The sequence below is a fragment of the Odontomachus brunneus genome, unplaced genomic scaffold (assembly GCF_010583005.1).
Source record: "Odontomachus brunneus isolate Ranch 3 - 2012 unplaced genomic scaffold, Obru_v1 Obru_scaffold_117, whole genome shotgun sequence".
NCBI classification, from domain to species: Eukaryota; Metazoa; Arthropoda; class Insecta; order Hymenoptera; family Formicidae; genus Odontomachus; species Odontomachus brunneus.
In genome coordinates this window covers 1,077,470-1,090,764 of record NW_022639567.1, presented here as the reverse complement: position 1 = coordinate 1,090,764, position 13,295 = coordinate 1,077,470, and the positions used below count along the sequence as shown (strand labels likewise).

General features: G+C 34.9%; 1 protein-coding gene across 1 annotated transcript in view; it reads right to left on the bottom strand.

Annotated features, from left to right (window-relative positions):
• Positions 1-10,087: 10,087 nt before the first annotated feature.
• The window catches only part of LOC116849507 (calpain small subunit 1-like), a 5,002-nt gene continuing 1,794 nt past the window's right edge, over positions 10,088-13,295 (bottom strand). Inside the window, exon 2 of the mRNA XM_032826707.1 lies at positions 10,088-12,441. Within this exon, the coding sequence (XP_032682598.1) occupies positions 12,101-12,441 (341 nt within the window). The 3' untranslated portion in view covers positions 10,088-12,100. The remainder of the gene's footprint in view (positions 12,442-13,295) is intronic.

Sequence of the window (13,295 nt, the reverse complement as noted above, 5' to 3'; positions counted from 1 at the left end):
CACAATCGTTATCTTCAATGTTATTTCCATCGTAGCATATTCTAGCCAATGAATAAAGTACACACGCTCAATCCAATTCTTCCGCTTCGTAACGAGCGCTAATTTAGATCGATATATCGTAGATATAACTTTAATTTCTAATAGCTTTTTCCCTTTGTAACACACAGTGCAACAATACATTTTCTCTGTACAATATAAGGGGACGTATATTTACATATATATAATCCATGTATATCTACATAAATATGAAAATGTATATTTTCAAATTAACATTGAGTGTTTATACTGCCCTACTATACATATACGCACGATTATTAGGAAGTACCAAGACTTACTTCGAAACACTTTAGTCCAAACGGAGAGGTGCTCAGAGACTATTCTGGACGCACAGCGAACATTAAGTATACTCTTTTAATTCCATTTTTCTTATACACGTCACGTAAACTTTTATAATTTTTACGATGTGAGACAATCGATAGGAAATTTTACTACTTTTAATTTTGTTTATTAGGCAAATATACTTTCTTAAAATGAATCAGTCAAACGTCATTGAAAACAGTGAATATATACTGATTGCACTGAAAGTACTCAGTGCTATACTCATAACTGATATCAGTGACAATTCACTGATTTACTTTAAAAGAGAACTGTGTATTGAATTAATCATTAAATTTATATTACACAATGATGTAGATTTCTTGTTACATTAATGCGTGGACAAATTTATTAAAAGTTACTCAGACTTTTATATTACATCATGCACAATATTCTTTTGACCATTCTTTTTGTATTTCTATTTTATTACTCTATGTGATAAATAAAAATATATTATAAAACACTTATAAGAAACGCGAGTTTTACAAATAAACTAATAAAGTTCCTGTCAAATTTACATACATCTATCTATCTGGGTATTCAGATTTCTTTTCTTACCTCTCACATAGTGATGACTATTATCACGACATAAGACATAATCGATGATGGAAACTTTACAATCTAATTCTTTCAATTACATTTATGAAGCAAATGTACTGCATTGAATTAATCGTGAAATTCACAATAACATAATTTTGCCGTTGTATTAATTTGCAGCAACAAATTTGCTGAAAGTTTACACTCAGATTTTCATACATCGCGCATTGTTTTGAACAAAATTTTACTATTTTTTTCGTATTTCTTTTGTATTTCTATTTCTTTATTCTATGTGATAAATATGAATGCCACGTGAGACACTCATAATAAATAAACGCAACTTTTTTAAATCTAACAAAGCTCTTGGCAAATTGGCATGTATACGTCAGTGTGTCTATCTGAATTATTTATACATGAGCATCAAAAAATCATATTGTAGCGTTCGATACGTGTTCAGAATAGGGTCCCGGAGAGATGCACGGGGGACGAGAGAAAAATCGGCCGGTATTTTGGTAATGATTTATTTTACACACTTAGTTGACCCCTATACACAACTATACAACGATGAAAATTAAAATTCTGCCTATTTTATCGCTAATTAAGATCATCGACGATAATGATTTGTGATAAGGATGCGATAAAGTCAGTCGATTCTCTCCCGATTCACGCGAATCTAAAGAATCGGGTGACCCCTGCGTGACTGTACGATTTGACCGAGTTAACTCTGACGTGAGAAATGGTTAAACGTACAATCAGCAGAGCCCGTGTATCTTACAAATCACCTGTAAAGAGCGACGCCCGCACCCGCCGCAAATCAAGAGAGGAAAGGAAGGGGGACGCCGACCTCCTCGCTCTCGCTGGAAAATCTATCTACACACGTACGATAAATTAAATAAATACAGGGATTGTGTTTCTCGTTCTAAACGGGAGGTATCACGATCATCAAGGACACCGATCGGAACTCTCAGTAACGTCCGAATCCGATCTGAGAACAGGGCGAAACGAGACGAGTTGGCTGCGTGGAGGTAAATCGGCGCGTCGTGAGCGGGGAAAGAGATCGGAGGGAATACGAGATATTCATCACGTTTTTGAATAACAACAAAAATTTTAAATACTTGGTTACACGTTTCCTGACTAGAATTTTATCCTATCGTCCCGATTAGGCATCCCAGTTGATTATCTGGTCTGTGTACAAGGTTCTGATTATTAATAATTATTATTATTAATTTTCATACTGGTACACGGGGTTATTTTTGATCCCGTGATTTTTAATTTTGTATTACCCGTGACTAGTGGAATGAAGATTCTCGGTTCACACATTAAAAAAGTTATAATTGATAAGAATATATGATTTAAACATAGTTGAATCATTTTAATTACTTGTCATAAAACAAAAAACAAAATTATTATGAGGTTGTTTTTTAACGTGCCAATTTAAGATGTCAAAGTATAAAATAAAGATGTAGAATGAAGATAATTTTTCATTACATTTTTGCAATCCTTTATATTATATATAATATATAAAAAAGTTTTGTGTAAGTAGCTTATTTATTTCTGGTTATATGTGATATGTCAAATATCAAGCTTTAATATCAAACGAAGAAAAGATTCAGATATAACTAAATTTTTGTAATTTTGTAGTAATTTTGATAAAATCTGTATTATAATAGATTAATACCGGAAAAACTTGAAACTTAATGATTTTATTCGTCTCTTAACTGAAAAGAAGGTATCTTTTTATATATCCAAATAATTATTTTTGACGAATTGAAATAAGTAATATTTTTTTCGTAAAGATTAAAGTATTGACACAAGATAATCCTAGAATGCTAATTTCGTAAATTCATTATCAGAAAAGTTATAAATTTTTATGTAGTATGAAATGTATATGAAAACTCATGTTTTCATTACGTTTCTCTTTATATTTGCAATAAAATAAAGTATCCAAGTGAATATTTGCGATCATTTCTTTATACAATTCTATTCTGCAGATTTAAAAGTATATTTAAAATTTTTTATGGATTTTTATCAGTTCTTTTACGGAAAGTAGATAAAGGAGATTAAGTCATGATTATTACGCTGCGTTGTACTTATTGGGGCTCAATAATACCAGCAATTATACAAACCAGATAACTAATTGGCATCAATCCTACACAGAGAGAACGATTTGTTGAATCAACGTTTCTTTGGAATAGTACAAACAAATTATTTGGTTGACACAACAAAAATATTTCTTTGGAACTAGCCACAAATACATATTTTTCTTGCGTCAAAAAAAATTTTGTTCAATCAATAAAAAAATTCGTTTGGATTATTCTAAAGAAATGTTTATTTGATTCAACCAAATCGTTCTCTCTGTGTATCAGAACCATGAGATGAGTTTCTAATCGGGTTTACGACCGTAACATTTGATTTTCGATCTCATTATACGTCCTTTCGGAAGTCACACGGACATCACATCAGCCGTCTCGTTTTCAAAAATTTTCGGCAAATCTCCATCCGAACTCATATTTCCGCCTCGTCCTCCGGAGGCGTCCAGGCGAGGACCATCGATCGATCAGTTGAACATCAGAATGTTCTCAAGCAAAAAAATTATTTTTCGACTAATCGACACGATTGTATCCTGACGCGAGGACCTCCTCCTGATTCGCCGGCGCGACCCGCCGATTTGCCCGCACGCAGCGACGGGACGAAGCTCTCTCTCTTACCAGTACGAGTACATTAGCCCTCTCTCTTCGCGCGCTAAATGAACGCAGGCTCAACGACGAGGTATTGCACGAAGCATTCGAAAATAAGGAACCACAAACACTCCGATGAACATCGTAAGGTCTTGCTCTTCCGTCCCAGGACGACAGGACGAAATTGTGAGGGGCGGACGCCACCGCGAGGCGCGCCACCGCGTCATTTTTGTACATTAAAAATCGTATACATCCGTAGTAATACACTGACAATTGCCTATCTGTTATTCCATATTTATATCGTTAGGTTCACCTAGGTCTACCGTAAATTCGTAACTAGAATAGTCGACTCTTCGCGGTCGCGCTCGCAAATCTACCACCGGTACCGCTCGGTATATCTCGTGTGCGGGCCGACGTAGCCGTCGAAAAAAATGGACGGCCGGCCCAAAATATATCACAATGTCCATGTATACTCGCGTTCGATCATAATGCTGATGTCATCATATTCATTATACTTTTTTTCCTCATTATTATTATTATTATTATTAATATTAATATTAATATTAGTATTATTGTTATCGTTGTCGTTATTATTATAGCTGTAATAATTACCATTATTACTATCATTATTATTGTAATTATTATTGTTGTTATTATTATTATTATTATTAGATGTATGCTTTATTTACAAAACCTTACGCTTCGATGACAACAACGGAACAATGTGTGTATACTTATAGCGTACCATAAAGAGTCCTCCGGGATTGCGACACACGAATTTACGTTAAGTCGCGCGCATTCTCTCATCTCACTCAGACACGAGAAGAAACACTCATCTCCGTGAAAATCAAAGTGCACCTCGTTACGCGACGAACGACGCCGCCCTATTTAACTAACACTCGTCGAGAGAAGCCGGGACTTCCTCGACGTGGACTGCGACGGAGAAATTATCGTACAATAAGTTAATAGGTGTGCCGCGCTGAGAAAAGAATGTTTGGTATTTGCAACTATATATAATCGCGCATAGAGCGAGATAATTACTATAAATCATGGTCAAGGGAAAACCATGTTATTTCCTTCTAATTGAATTCTACTATAATGTTAGTAGATAATAACCTTGCACACACGTGTTACTACTCATTTCATTACAAAAGATACAGTTGAGACGAAGGAAAACTATAATCTCGGTCAAACATTCTTTTCTCTCAGCGCGTACCTTTACTCGAACGAGATCCCGCGTGACCACGCTCGGTGTTGTTACAACGCAAAATCGAGACGAGAAAGACTAGGTTTCCTTTCTTTTTCGTTGCGCGCATCAACATATAAGGTCTGTTCTTTGTAGCTGCACTGCTGAATTGGTGCAATATATTGAAGTGAAGCAAATATACGTTTCCTCACTCTAACTTATTGCATTAGTTCAGCAGTGCAACTACAAAGAACAGGCCTACAGTCGTCCGTTCGGCGGCAGAATCGTTGCGCAGCGGGTTCGCGATCGTGTCTAATATTAGGACAGAATAGGAACGACAATTTTCAGTTGTGCACAACTTGTTTGAAGTCGCAGGTCCGACGTATTTTTTTGTAGGAGTTCCTTCTAATTGACGGTGCATATTGCAAGGAAGATCAGCGTTTGCCCTAGCAGCTTAGGAAGTAATTCTAATCTCTCGTCGTACACACACGCGCGCACACGCACACACACACACATACACACACACACACACATACACGAGGTAAAATAGCTGTACCTCCGAAACGGCGAAAGTCTCTGGTAGTTTTATAACGTTGACGAACACACGCGATACAAGGATTCTGCCGCCGTGATTCGTGAAGGCCCTCGGAAGTTGTGTACTCGCGCAAACTCAGGACGCCGTTATTTCGATCGAAATTATAACGACGAACGTCGAAGTAGTCCATAAAAAAATATCGTTTCCGAAGCAAACAACTACCTGCGCGTGCAGCCTCGTTAAACGCCATTTGCGATGCGAATTGCAAGCCGAGTAGCCTGTGAACGAAAAGCAACCGACGGCTCCGTCGCGCTTACGCGACTCGAGTAACGGTGATTGCAATGATAATCCATAATAATAATACCCTATCACGTCAATATTTTTACTATATTTACAATGCCGTATGTATATATTTATATATATATATACTATATGTATAATACTAAGATAACTTGTCGTATACATCTGGGTTGCACCTCGCCACGACTTCCGCTTTGATCTCGGCACGGCTCGGGGCGCTCGCTTGAGAGGAAACAAGTGTAAATGAAGATCACGTGGCGGAAATCCACGCCCTAATCAGTTTGTCACATAGTCACTCCTCGGAATGCGGTTAAATAATTTACAATTAGCGAGGCCTTAATCTCATCGACGTTTCTTTAGCGCCAGCGTAGACACCCGAGACGCCTCTAACAAGGGCGGAACGAGCGGAGTTTAATGACTGTGTTTTAGTCGCGACCATAGACTTGCAGAATAGACTGCGCACTCTTACGGGACGGCTGATGATAAGACCGAAAGACAGAAATGTGTTGTTATAAGTTAAATGCATTTCTGTTATACAGTGTTCTCTAGGAGAAGGCGATGTAGAAGAAACTGAAAGGAGAATGAGACGTACTGAAAGAAAAAGATTTCTTTGGATTTAACACGTTCGCTATTATAGCTCATTTGGGGGATTCTCTCCACAAACTGCCTTTGTTTACGGGTTTTTATGTAATTGTGTGAAACAGAGTTTATTTATAACCAGTTGGTTTACGGATATAGAAAGAAAAATGTCGTTATCATACACATATGACTTCGATACCAATATGTTAAGTAAACTTGAAAATTTTGTAACTGACGCTGGTAGCGAACGTGTTACTAAATTTTATTGTATCAAAACATGTATTTAATCATTAAAATGGCCCAAAGAAACTAATGTTTCAATCAATAAGTACGATCGTTTTCGTATTACTTTATATTTCAGTTCAAATGATTTATTATTATTTATTGTTTGGCTCAAAGAAGAAAATTATTTTAATTTCCTCACTTTACTAAAAAATTCAATAATTTCATTTAAGCAATCTTAAAAAATTGGGCATTTCTTCTTTTTTCATATTGTTGACGGTCTCTTTTTATTACTTCATCGGATACACATCTTTATAGTGTTGAAAAAAGTTTCTGCATGCCATATTTCCTGATAATCGTTGGACACAATGCAACAATAGTCGATATGTAATAAATATTGACAGAATATACATCAGAAAGTCAATGACAACATAATTGTTCGTCGATTTTTAACCACATATTATATTAGTTAATACAAATAATAGATTAGATTGAAAGACTAAACATTTGAAACAATAGTTTACTTTACAATGAAATAACATAATTTATTCCAACGAAACAAAACTTTAAATATAATCAAATAATATATTATTTTATTAAAAATTTTCTTTACACTGTAAAAAATCTGTTAAATTTAACATATTTCTCAATTTATACAACATATTTCTCAATAATACACAAATATGTTAAAATTTTGACCTAAAAGTTTCTACACGGATGAATTTTAATACAAATACAAAATATTTTTTATAATAATATTGTAATAGTGTAATAGTGTTTTTTTAACAAATAATGGTTTAATCTAATAAAATAAAATAATATTTGATAAAATAATATTTTATAAAATAAAATTGACATAAGATTGTAATTGCATCGTTGGACCAAACAAATCAAAGTCAAACAAATAAGAATAAATTCAAAGATCCCTTTTCTCTATCTAATGAAGGAAAGAGATCATACGATGATCTCCTTTGTTAAGATCCGTTATCGCGGTTGTCAAACAGCATTATTGAAGTTGTCGCGATGAAAATCAATTTTTGGATATATTTGAGCGAAACTAGTTTCCATTTCATAGAATAATTTTTCTCCTTCTTCTCCTTTGTTCTTCTCGCCAACTAAATATTTAGACAAGGGAATCATCTTATTCTCTATATTGCCCTCTCTTACTAATTCTAACTTCATTCCTACAGCAATGCGCAGTCTATTCTAAATAGCTATGGCCATGACGAATCGCGCCGCTCGGTACGAATATCGAGATACGTTAGTCATTCGAAGAAAAATAAGTCGACACGCGCGAGCACGTGGAGTTGATCAAATCGTTCGACGGGCACTCGGTGATCATATCAATATATGCATATATGAAGTAGCCACGCCGACATTTTTTTCTTCTGTTTTTATCAGCGCACAGCGCCATCCCAAGGAAAGTCCGTTCGTAAAGCTGGTCACATTTGTTTACAGCAATCTTTCCTCTTTTCAGGACGTATCATGATACTCTTCGCTTCACGAGAATCACAAATCTGCATAGATCGCGGACTATTTTCCTCTTCCCGTCATCGACACCTCAGCAGCGCGATTACTAAGACAGCGTATTCAATCTCTCACCGGTGAACGTATATCTCCAATATCGCTGAGAAAGTCATAATTTAGTCATTGACATTCAAACTCATTGGAAATACTCAGACTCATAATAACTGCAATGGATTTACAGTGTCAAAGAACGCGCTTGATATTATATTGAAATCTGTCGTATGGAGAAAAGATCCGTCATCGCGGTTGTCAAATAGCGTTATTGAAGTTGTCGCGATGAAGATCAATTTTTGGATATATTTGAGCGAAACTCGTTTCCATTTCATAGAATAATTTTTCGTTAGTCGTGGCGGTTCTATCGAAGAGGAGGAAACCGTTTAACTTTCCATGAACTATCTGAATGGAGAAATGCCAAGGATGCCGATGATGCACCAATTGAAAGTTTCACGCTGACGATTTAGTTTACTGTATGAAATATTAACTAACATTCCTGATTGTTTCAGATTCGAGATTCCAGATTCGAGAGGTATTTGACTAGATTATTACGTGTCAGGTGAATTTTTACTCGTTACGTTATCAATTAAGAAATTTTGATTTTAAACGTTACGACAATTCCATCGTTCGTGTACGACAATTCCAACTACTGTCCTCCATTCCATTTACAATATCGAGTCAATAATTAGTCTAATATTAAATCGTTGAGAAACTGTAGATCAGGGTTGAATGTTTACGCCTAAATTATGATATTTTACGTCTACATGTAGACAACGTAAGCTATACAGGGTGTCCGGTAACTGATTGAGCAACCACCGTGTACGGGTCAAAATAATCATAAACGAGTCAAAATAATCATAAAAGTTACATACCATTTTGAAATTTTCTCAGTATTTATTCCGTAATTAAAATGTATTAATTAAAATGTAATTAATTAAAATGTAATTAATTAAAATGTATAAACGAATGAGCTCACGAGAAACGGTAGGACAGGCTCTGTGTGTAAAAGAAATGGCTTACCTCTTAGCAACGATGAGTAAACAGCTGATTTCGAGGCGGAGTAACGTATACGTGTCGCTTGTTACTCCGCCTCGAAATCAGCTGTTTACTCATCGTTGCTAAGAGGTAAGCCATTTCTTTTACACACAGAGCCTGTCCTACCGTTTCTCGTGAGCTCATTCGTTTATACATTTTAATTAATTACGGAATAAATATTGAGAACATTTCAAAATGGTATGTAACTTTTATGATTATTTTGACTCGTTTATGATTATTTTAACCCGTATATAGCGGTTGCTCGACCAGTTACCGGACACCCTGTATATGAGTGTGACTTTTTCAATCAAGATTGTTAAATTAAAATAAAAGTTCTATTTGCTCACTACATTTTTCCTCACTTTGATTTTTCTTCTATTGATTAAAAGTATTTCTAAATGTGCTTATAAATTAATTAAAAGGCTTATATGTCACGTTTGGAGACATTTTTATTGATAAAAGAGAGTTTAGAAGAAAGTTCGAATGTCTTACTCGGTAAAGTATTATAATATGATATTGTTATAATACTTATAGTATTATAAAGTATTATAATATTGTTATAATGAGAATTAAATTTTTCTTTTGAGTATAAGGTAATGAGTTCTCCTAGAATTTCTGATAAATATATTTTAAGATTGTTATAAAAAAAATATTCTTTGTTGAAGATAATCATTATTTAACAGGAGGAAAGTAAACTGACTAACCATTATTCTGTGTGAGATTTCATCTATGTAGACAATGAATAATCTATGGATGTTGTTTAAAAAATGTATGGCTTGTTCACGAATTAATTTAAAAAAATTTATATTTTATGTAAACTTATGAACTTATGAACGTTGTATCCCAAACAAATGATGGTCCATAAAATTCTTTGGTAACATTTTTGCTACCAGAATTACCAGTTATGTCACATAATAAAATAAAAATTTCATGCAATTGTTATCTTTTTTAAACATTGCATTTATATATAATTAATGCCATATATATATATATATATATATATATATATATATATACATATATATAAATGCAATGTTTAAAAAAGATAACAAATTGCATGAAATTTTCATTTTATTATGTGACATGACTGGTAACTTTGGTAGCAAAAATGTCATTAGATATGTTTATATATATATATATATATATATATATATCATCGGCATCCTTGGTATTTCTCCATTCAGATGGTTCATAAAAAATTAAACAAAAATAGTTTCCTTCTCTCCGATAGAACTGCCACGATTAAAAAATTATTCTATTAAACGAAAACGAGTTTCGCTCAAATATATCCAAAAATTTATCTTTATCACGACAATTTCAATAACGTTACTTGACAACAGATCTTTTCTCCATACGATAAGTTTCATTACAATATCAAGTGCGTTCTTTGACACCGTAAATCCACTGCAGTTATTATGAGTCTGAGTATTTCCAATATACATATATATATAAACATAGATGCTGCAACTATTTTATAATGCTGTAATCTTGTCTGTAAAATTGTTCTGTAATCTTGTATATTTTAATATAATTTACAAAATATCCTACGTAGTTTACATTGTCTACATGAGAAAAGACTGTGTATACATCACGTAGGCAATACGTAAACAATTCGCGTAGACGTGATGTTGAAACTTACGATACAACCCTGCTGTAGACTACAGTCATTATTCCAAATTCTTTTTTATCGATAAAAGAGAGTTCGGAATAAAGGCCTATCTAATGTATTACGACGACAGTCCCCGGGAAGGCTCTATGACGAGAATCTGTATTGTACGCGAATTGTCGCTGTCGATGCTGCCAGCAATTTCGATCCTCTACCCTGACTTCAACTGCGCAACTAACTTATAGAAGAGTACTCCTTTTGTAGGTTCTTCGCGTTACTCTTGCACCTCTGTTTCTTCTGGCGGAATTCTACATTACGACGAGCTCGCATTACTTCAAGAATATAGAAATTCAGGCGTCACGTTGAGTTCCCGCAATCGTTAAGCTATTATGTATTCTTGCCGACTAGCTGTGAATCTCTGCCAGTTGAGACACTCGTACACACACGCACACTTACATGTACGCCCACACGCACACATATACATATACATACGTCCACCCGGAATTATCTAACCATTCTAATTCCGTCATTATTTACCGCGCTTCGCCGGCTTCGTGTTAGATTCTTATTCCGCTGAGCGAATTTGGACCTCCGCTAGTCGAATCATTCGAAATGATCATTACGATATTCCATCGATCTCTGTTGCACTATCTTTACGATTATACTCACGATAGACCAGCTAGATCAGCTTCCCGCATAGAAATTTCTCAAAATCATCATAGATGCAGCTTAGATACTGATCAGAATGCCCAAATTTATCCCAAAATTAGTTACAATATCACTATGATACTATTATAATACCAATTAGGGAATCCTATTGTCCCAAATATGTGTTCTCTGTCTAAAATCGAATCAGAAATACTATGGGAACTCATGTTTTTTTTTTTTTTCAATCAATAATGTCAGTATACTTTTATAAAACAGGGAACTTTTATATCAACTATTGTATACGATAGAATAAAATATCAAAAAATAAAATATGTTTAAAACATTGAGCATTTTACTGAATAATTAAATTATTTAGAAAGTCAGCTTGTTTTATTTGATTCTAGCATTAAATGAAGACCGGAAAAGATATTGGGAAAACTTTGCTTCCTCTATAGAATCGCATATTTTAAACATTAGAATTTTAACCAATACCTATAATTATTTCGGGAAATCAGATTGGATTGAACCTCAGTTAGATCCCAAGAAATTTTCTATGCAGGTTGCTCAATTACGCTTTTGCTGTATCCTCGTTTTTCCGCAGAATCAGTCATGAGAGCACAGTGACCGATCTTCTCACGATGCTTTCACGGAACAGAAATAGACAGAGAAGAGAAAGGAGATATATATATATATATATATATAGAGAGAGAGAGAGATAGATAAAGAGAGAGACAGAAAATGAAAGAAATAGATAGATAGAGAGAAAGAGAGAGAGAGGAGTACTCGTTCCATGAGATTACCATAAGCTCCCACCGGCCGGCAGTTTCTCTTTTTTTCTCTTCCGTGGAACTGAACGTTAGGACATTTGGACCGACGCCTCAGTAAACGGAACTATACTCCATGTCGTGGGCATATTGGGGTGGTCCTGGGGGTGGCGGCGGCGGCTGTGGACTGTATTGTTGCGAAGCGTCCGAGGCGCGGCGTCTGAGCGCCGCGATGCTGTGGGCGCCTCTCCAGTCCGACGCCTCGTTCGCGCTCACGTCGGCACCGACGCAGGAGACACCGCCGCCGCCACCGCCTCCGCCGCCGCCGCCGTTGCCGGAAGTTGTACCTGGCGAACCTTGACCGCAGTTCAAGCTTGAACCCATTCCGCCCTGACCGCCACCCACTGAGGAGCTACCTGGCGGCGAGCCTCGAGACGCCGACACGTGAACGCCACCTGAAAAGTAGAAGAAAGTGATGATTAAATGCGTCTCTTCGTTAGACAACTTGATCACGCTAGTGTTAGCCTGTCGATGAACTACGCAGTCTTAAAAAGGTAGAAACATGAGTAACTTTTACTTATAATGAAAATCTTTAGCTTTCCTCACAGTAGCTTTCATCCCCTACGTTGAAATGGATGTTTTTGTGAGATATCGAGGTAAAAGTGCCAATGCCTGAACACGTGCCTAATTTAGGATATTCTTATTGTTTTGGTGTTTAAATACGAATACTTAAACTTTCAACATGAAATATATGCATATATATTCTACACACAGAAAAATATATACTGTATTCTAGTAAATGTTACTTGTTTTAAGTATTTCGTAAATTTATATATCAGCAAACTTATTATAAGTTCGACATAGGAATTAAGTTTATTCAAATAACATTTTCTGAAATTTAGTGAATATAACATTTCAACAAAGAATATTAAATTAAAACACAAATTTAGTTCATTTACTCAAATTCAGTTTGTTTACTCAACCAGAAGGCTTATGAGTCACATTTACAGGCACTATTATTGACTGAATAAGGACGTCAAACCAACTTTTTTCTCGATGAAGTTTTATAATATTCTTGTAAAGAGATAATTCTTTTCTGAGTGGTGAGCTTTTTCAATTTAAAATTGTTATCAAGAAAATATTATATATTAATATATTCTTTAGAGTAAAATAATTTAGTTAAGAGAAACAAAGTAAAATAAGTAGTTGTTTTTAAAATTGTAAAAGTCGCAATAAAATAATATTTTTCTGTTAAAATATACCGTTAAATATATTAAAAGCTTAAGTGTTTATATTTAAAGATTAAAAC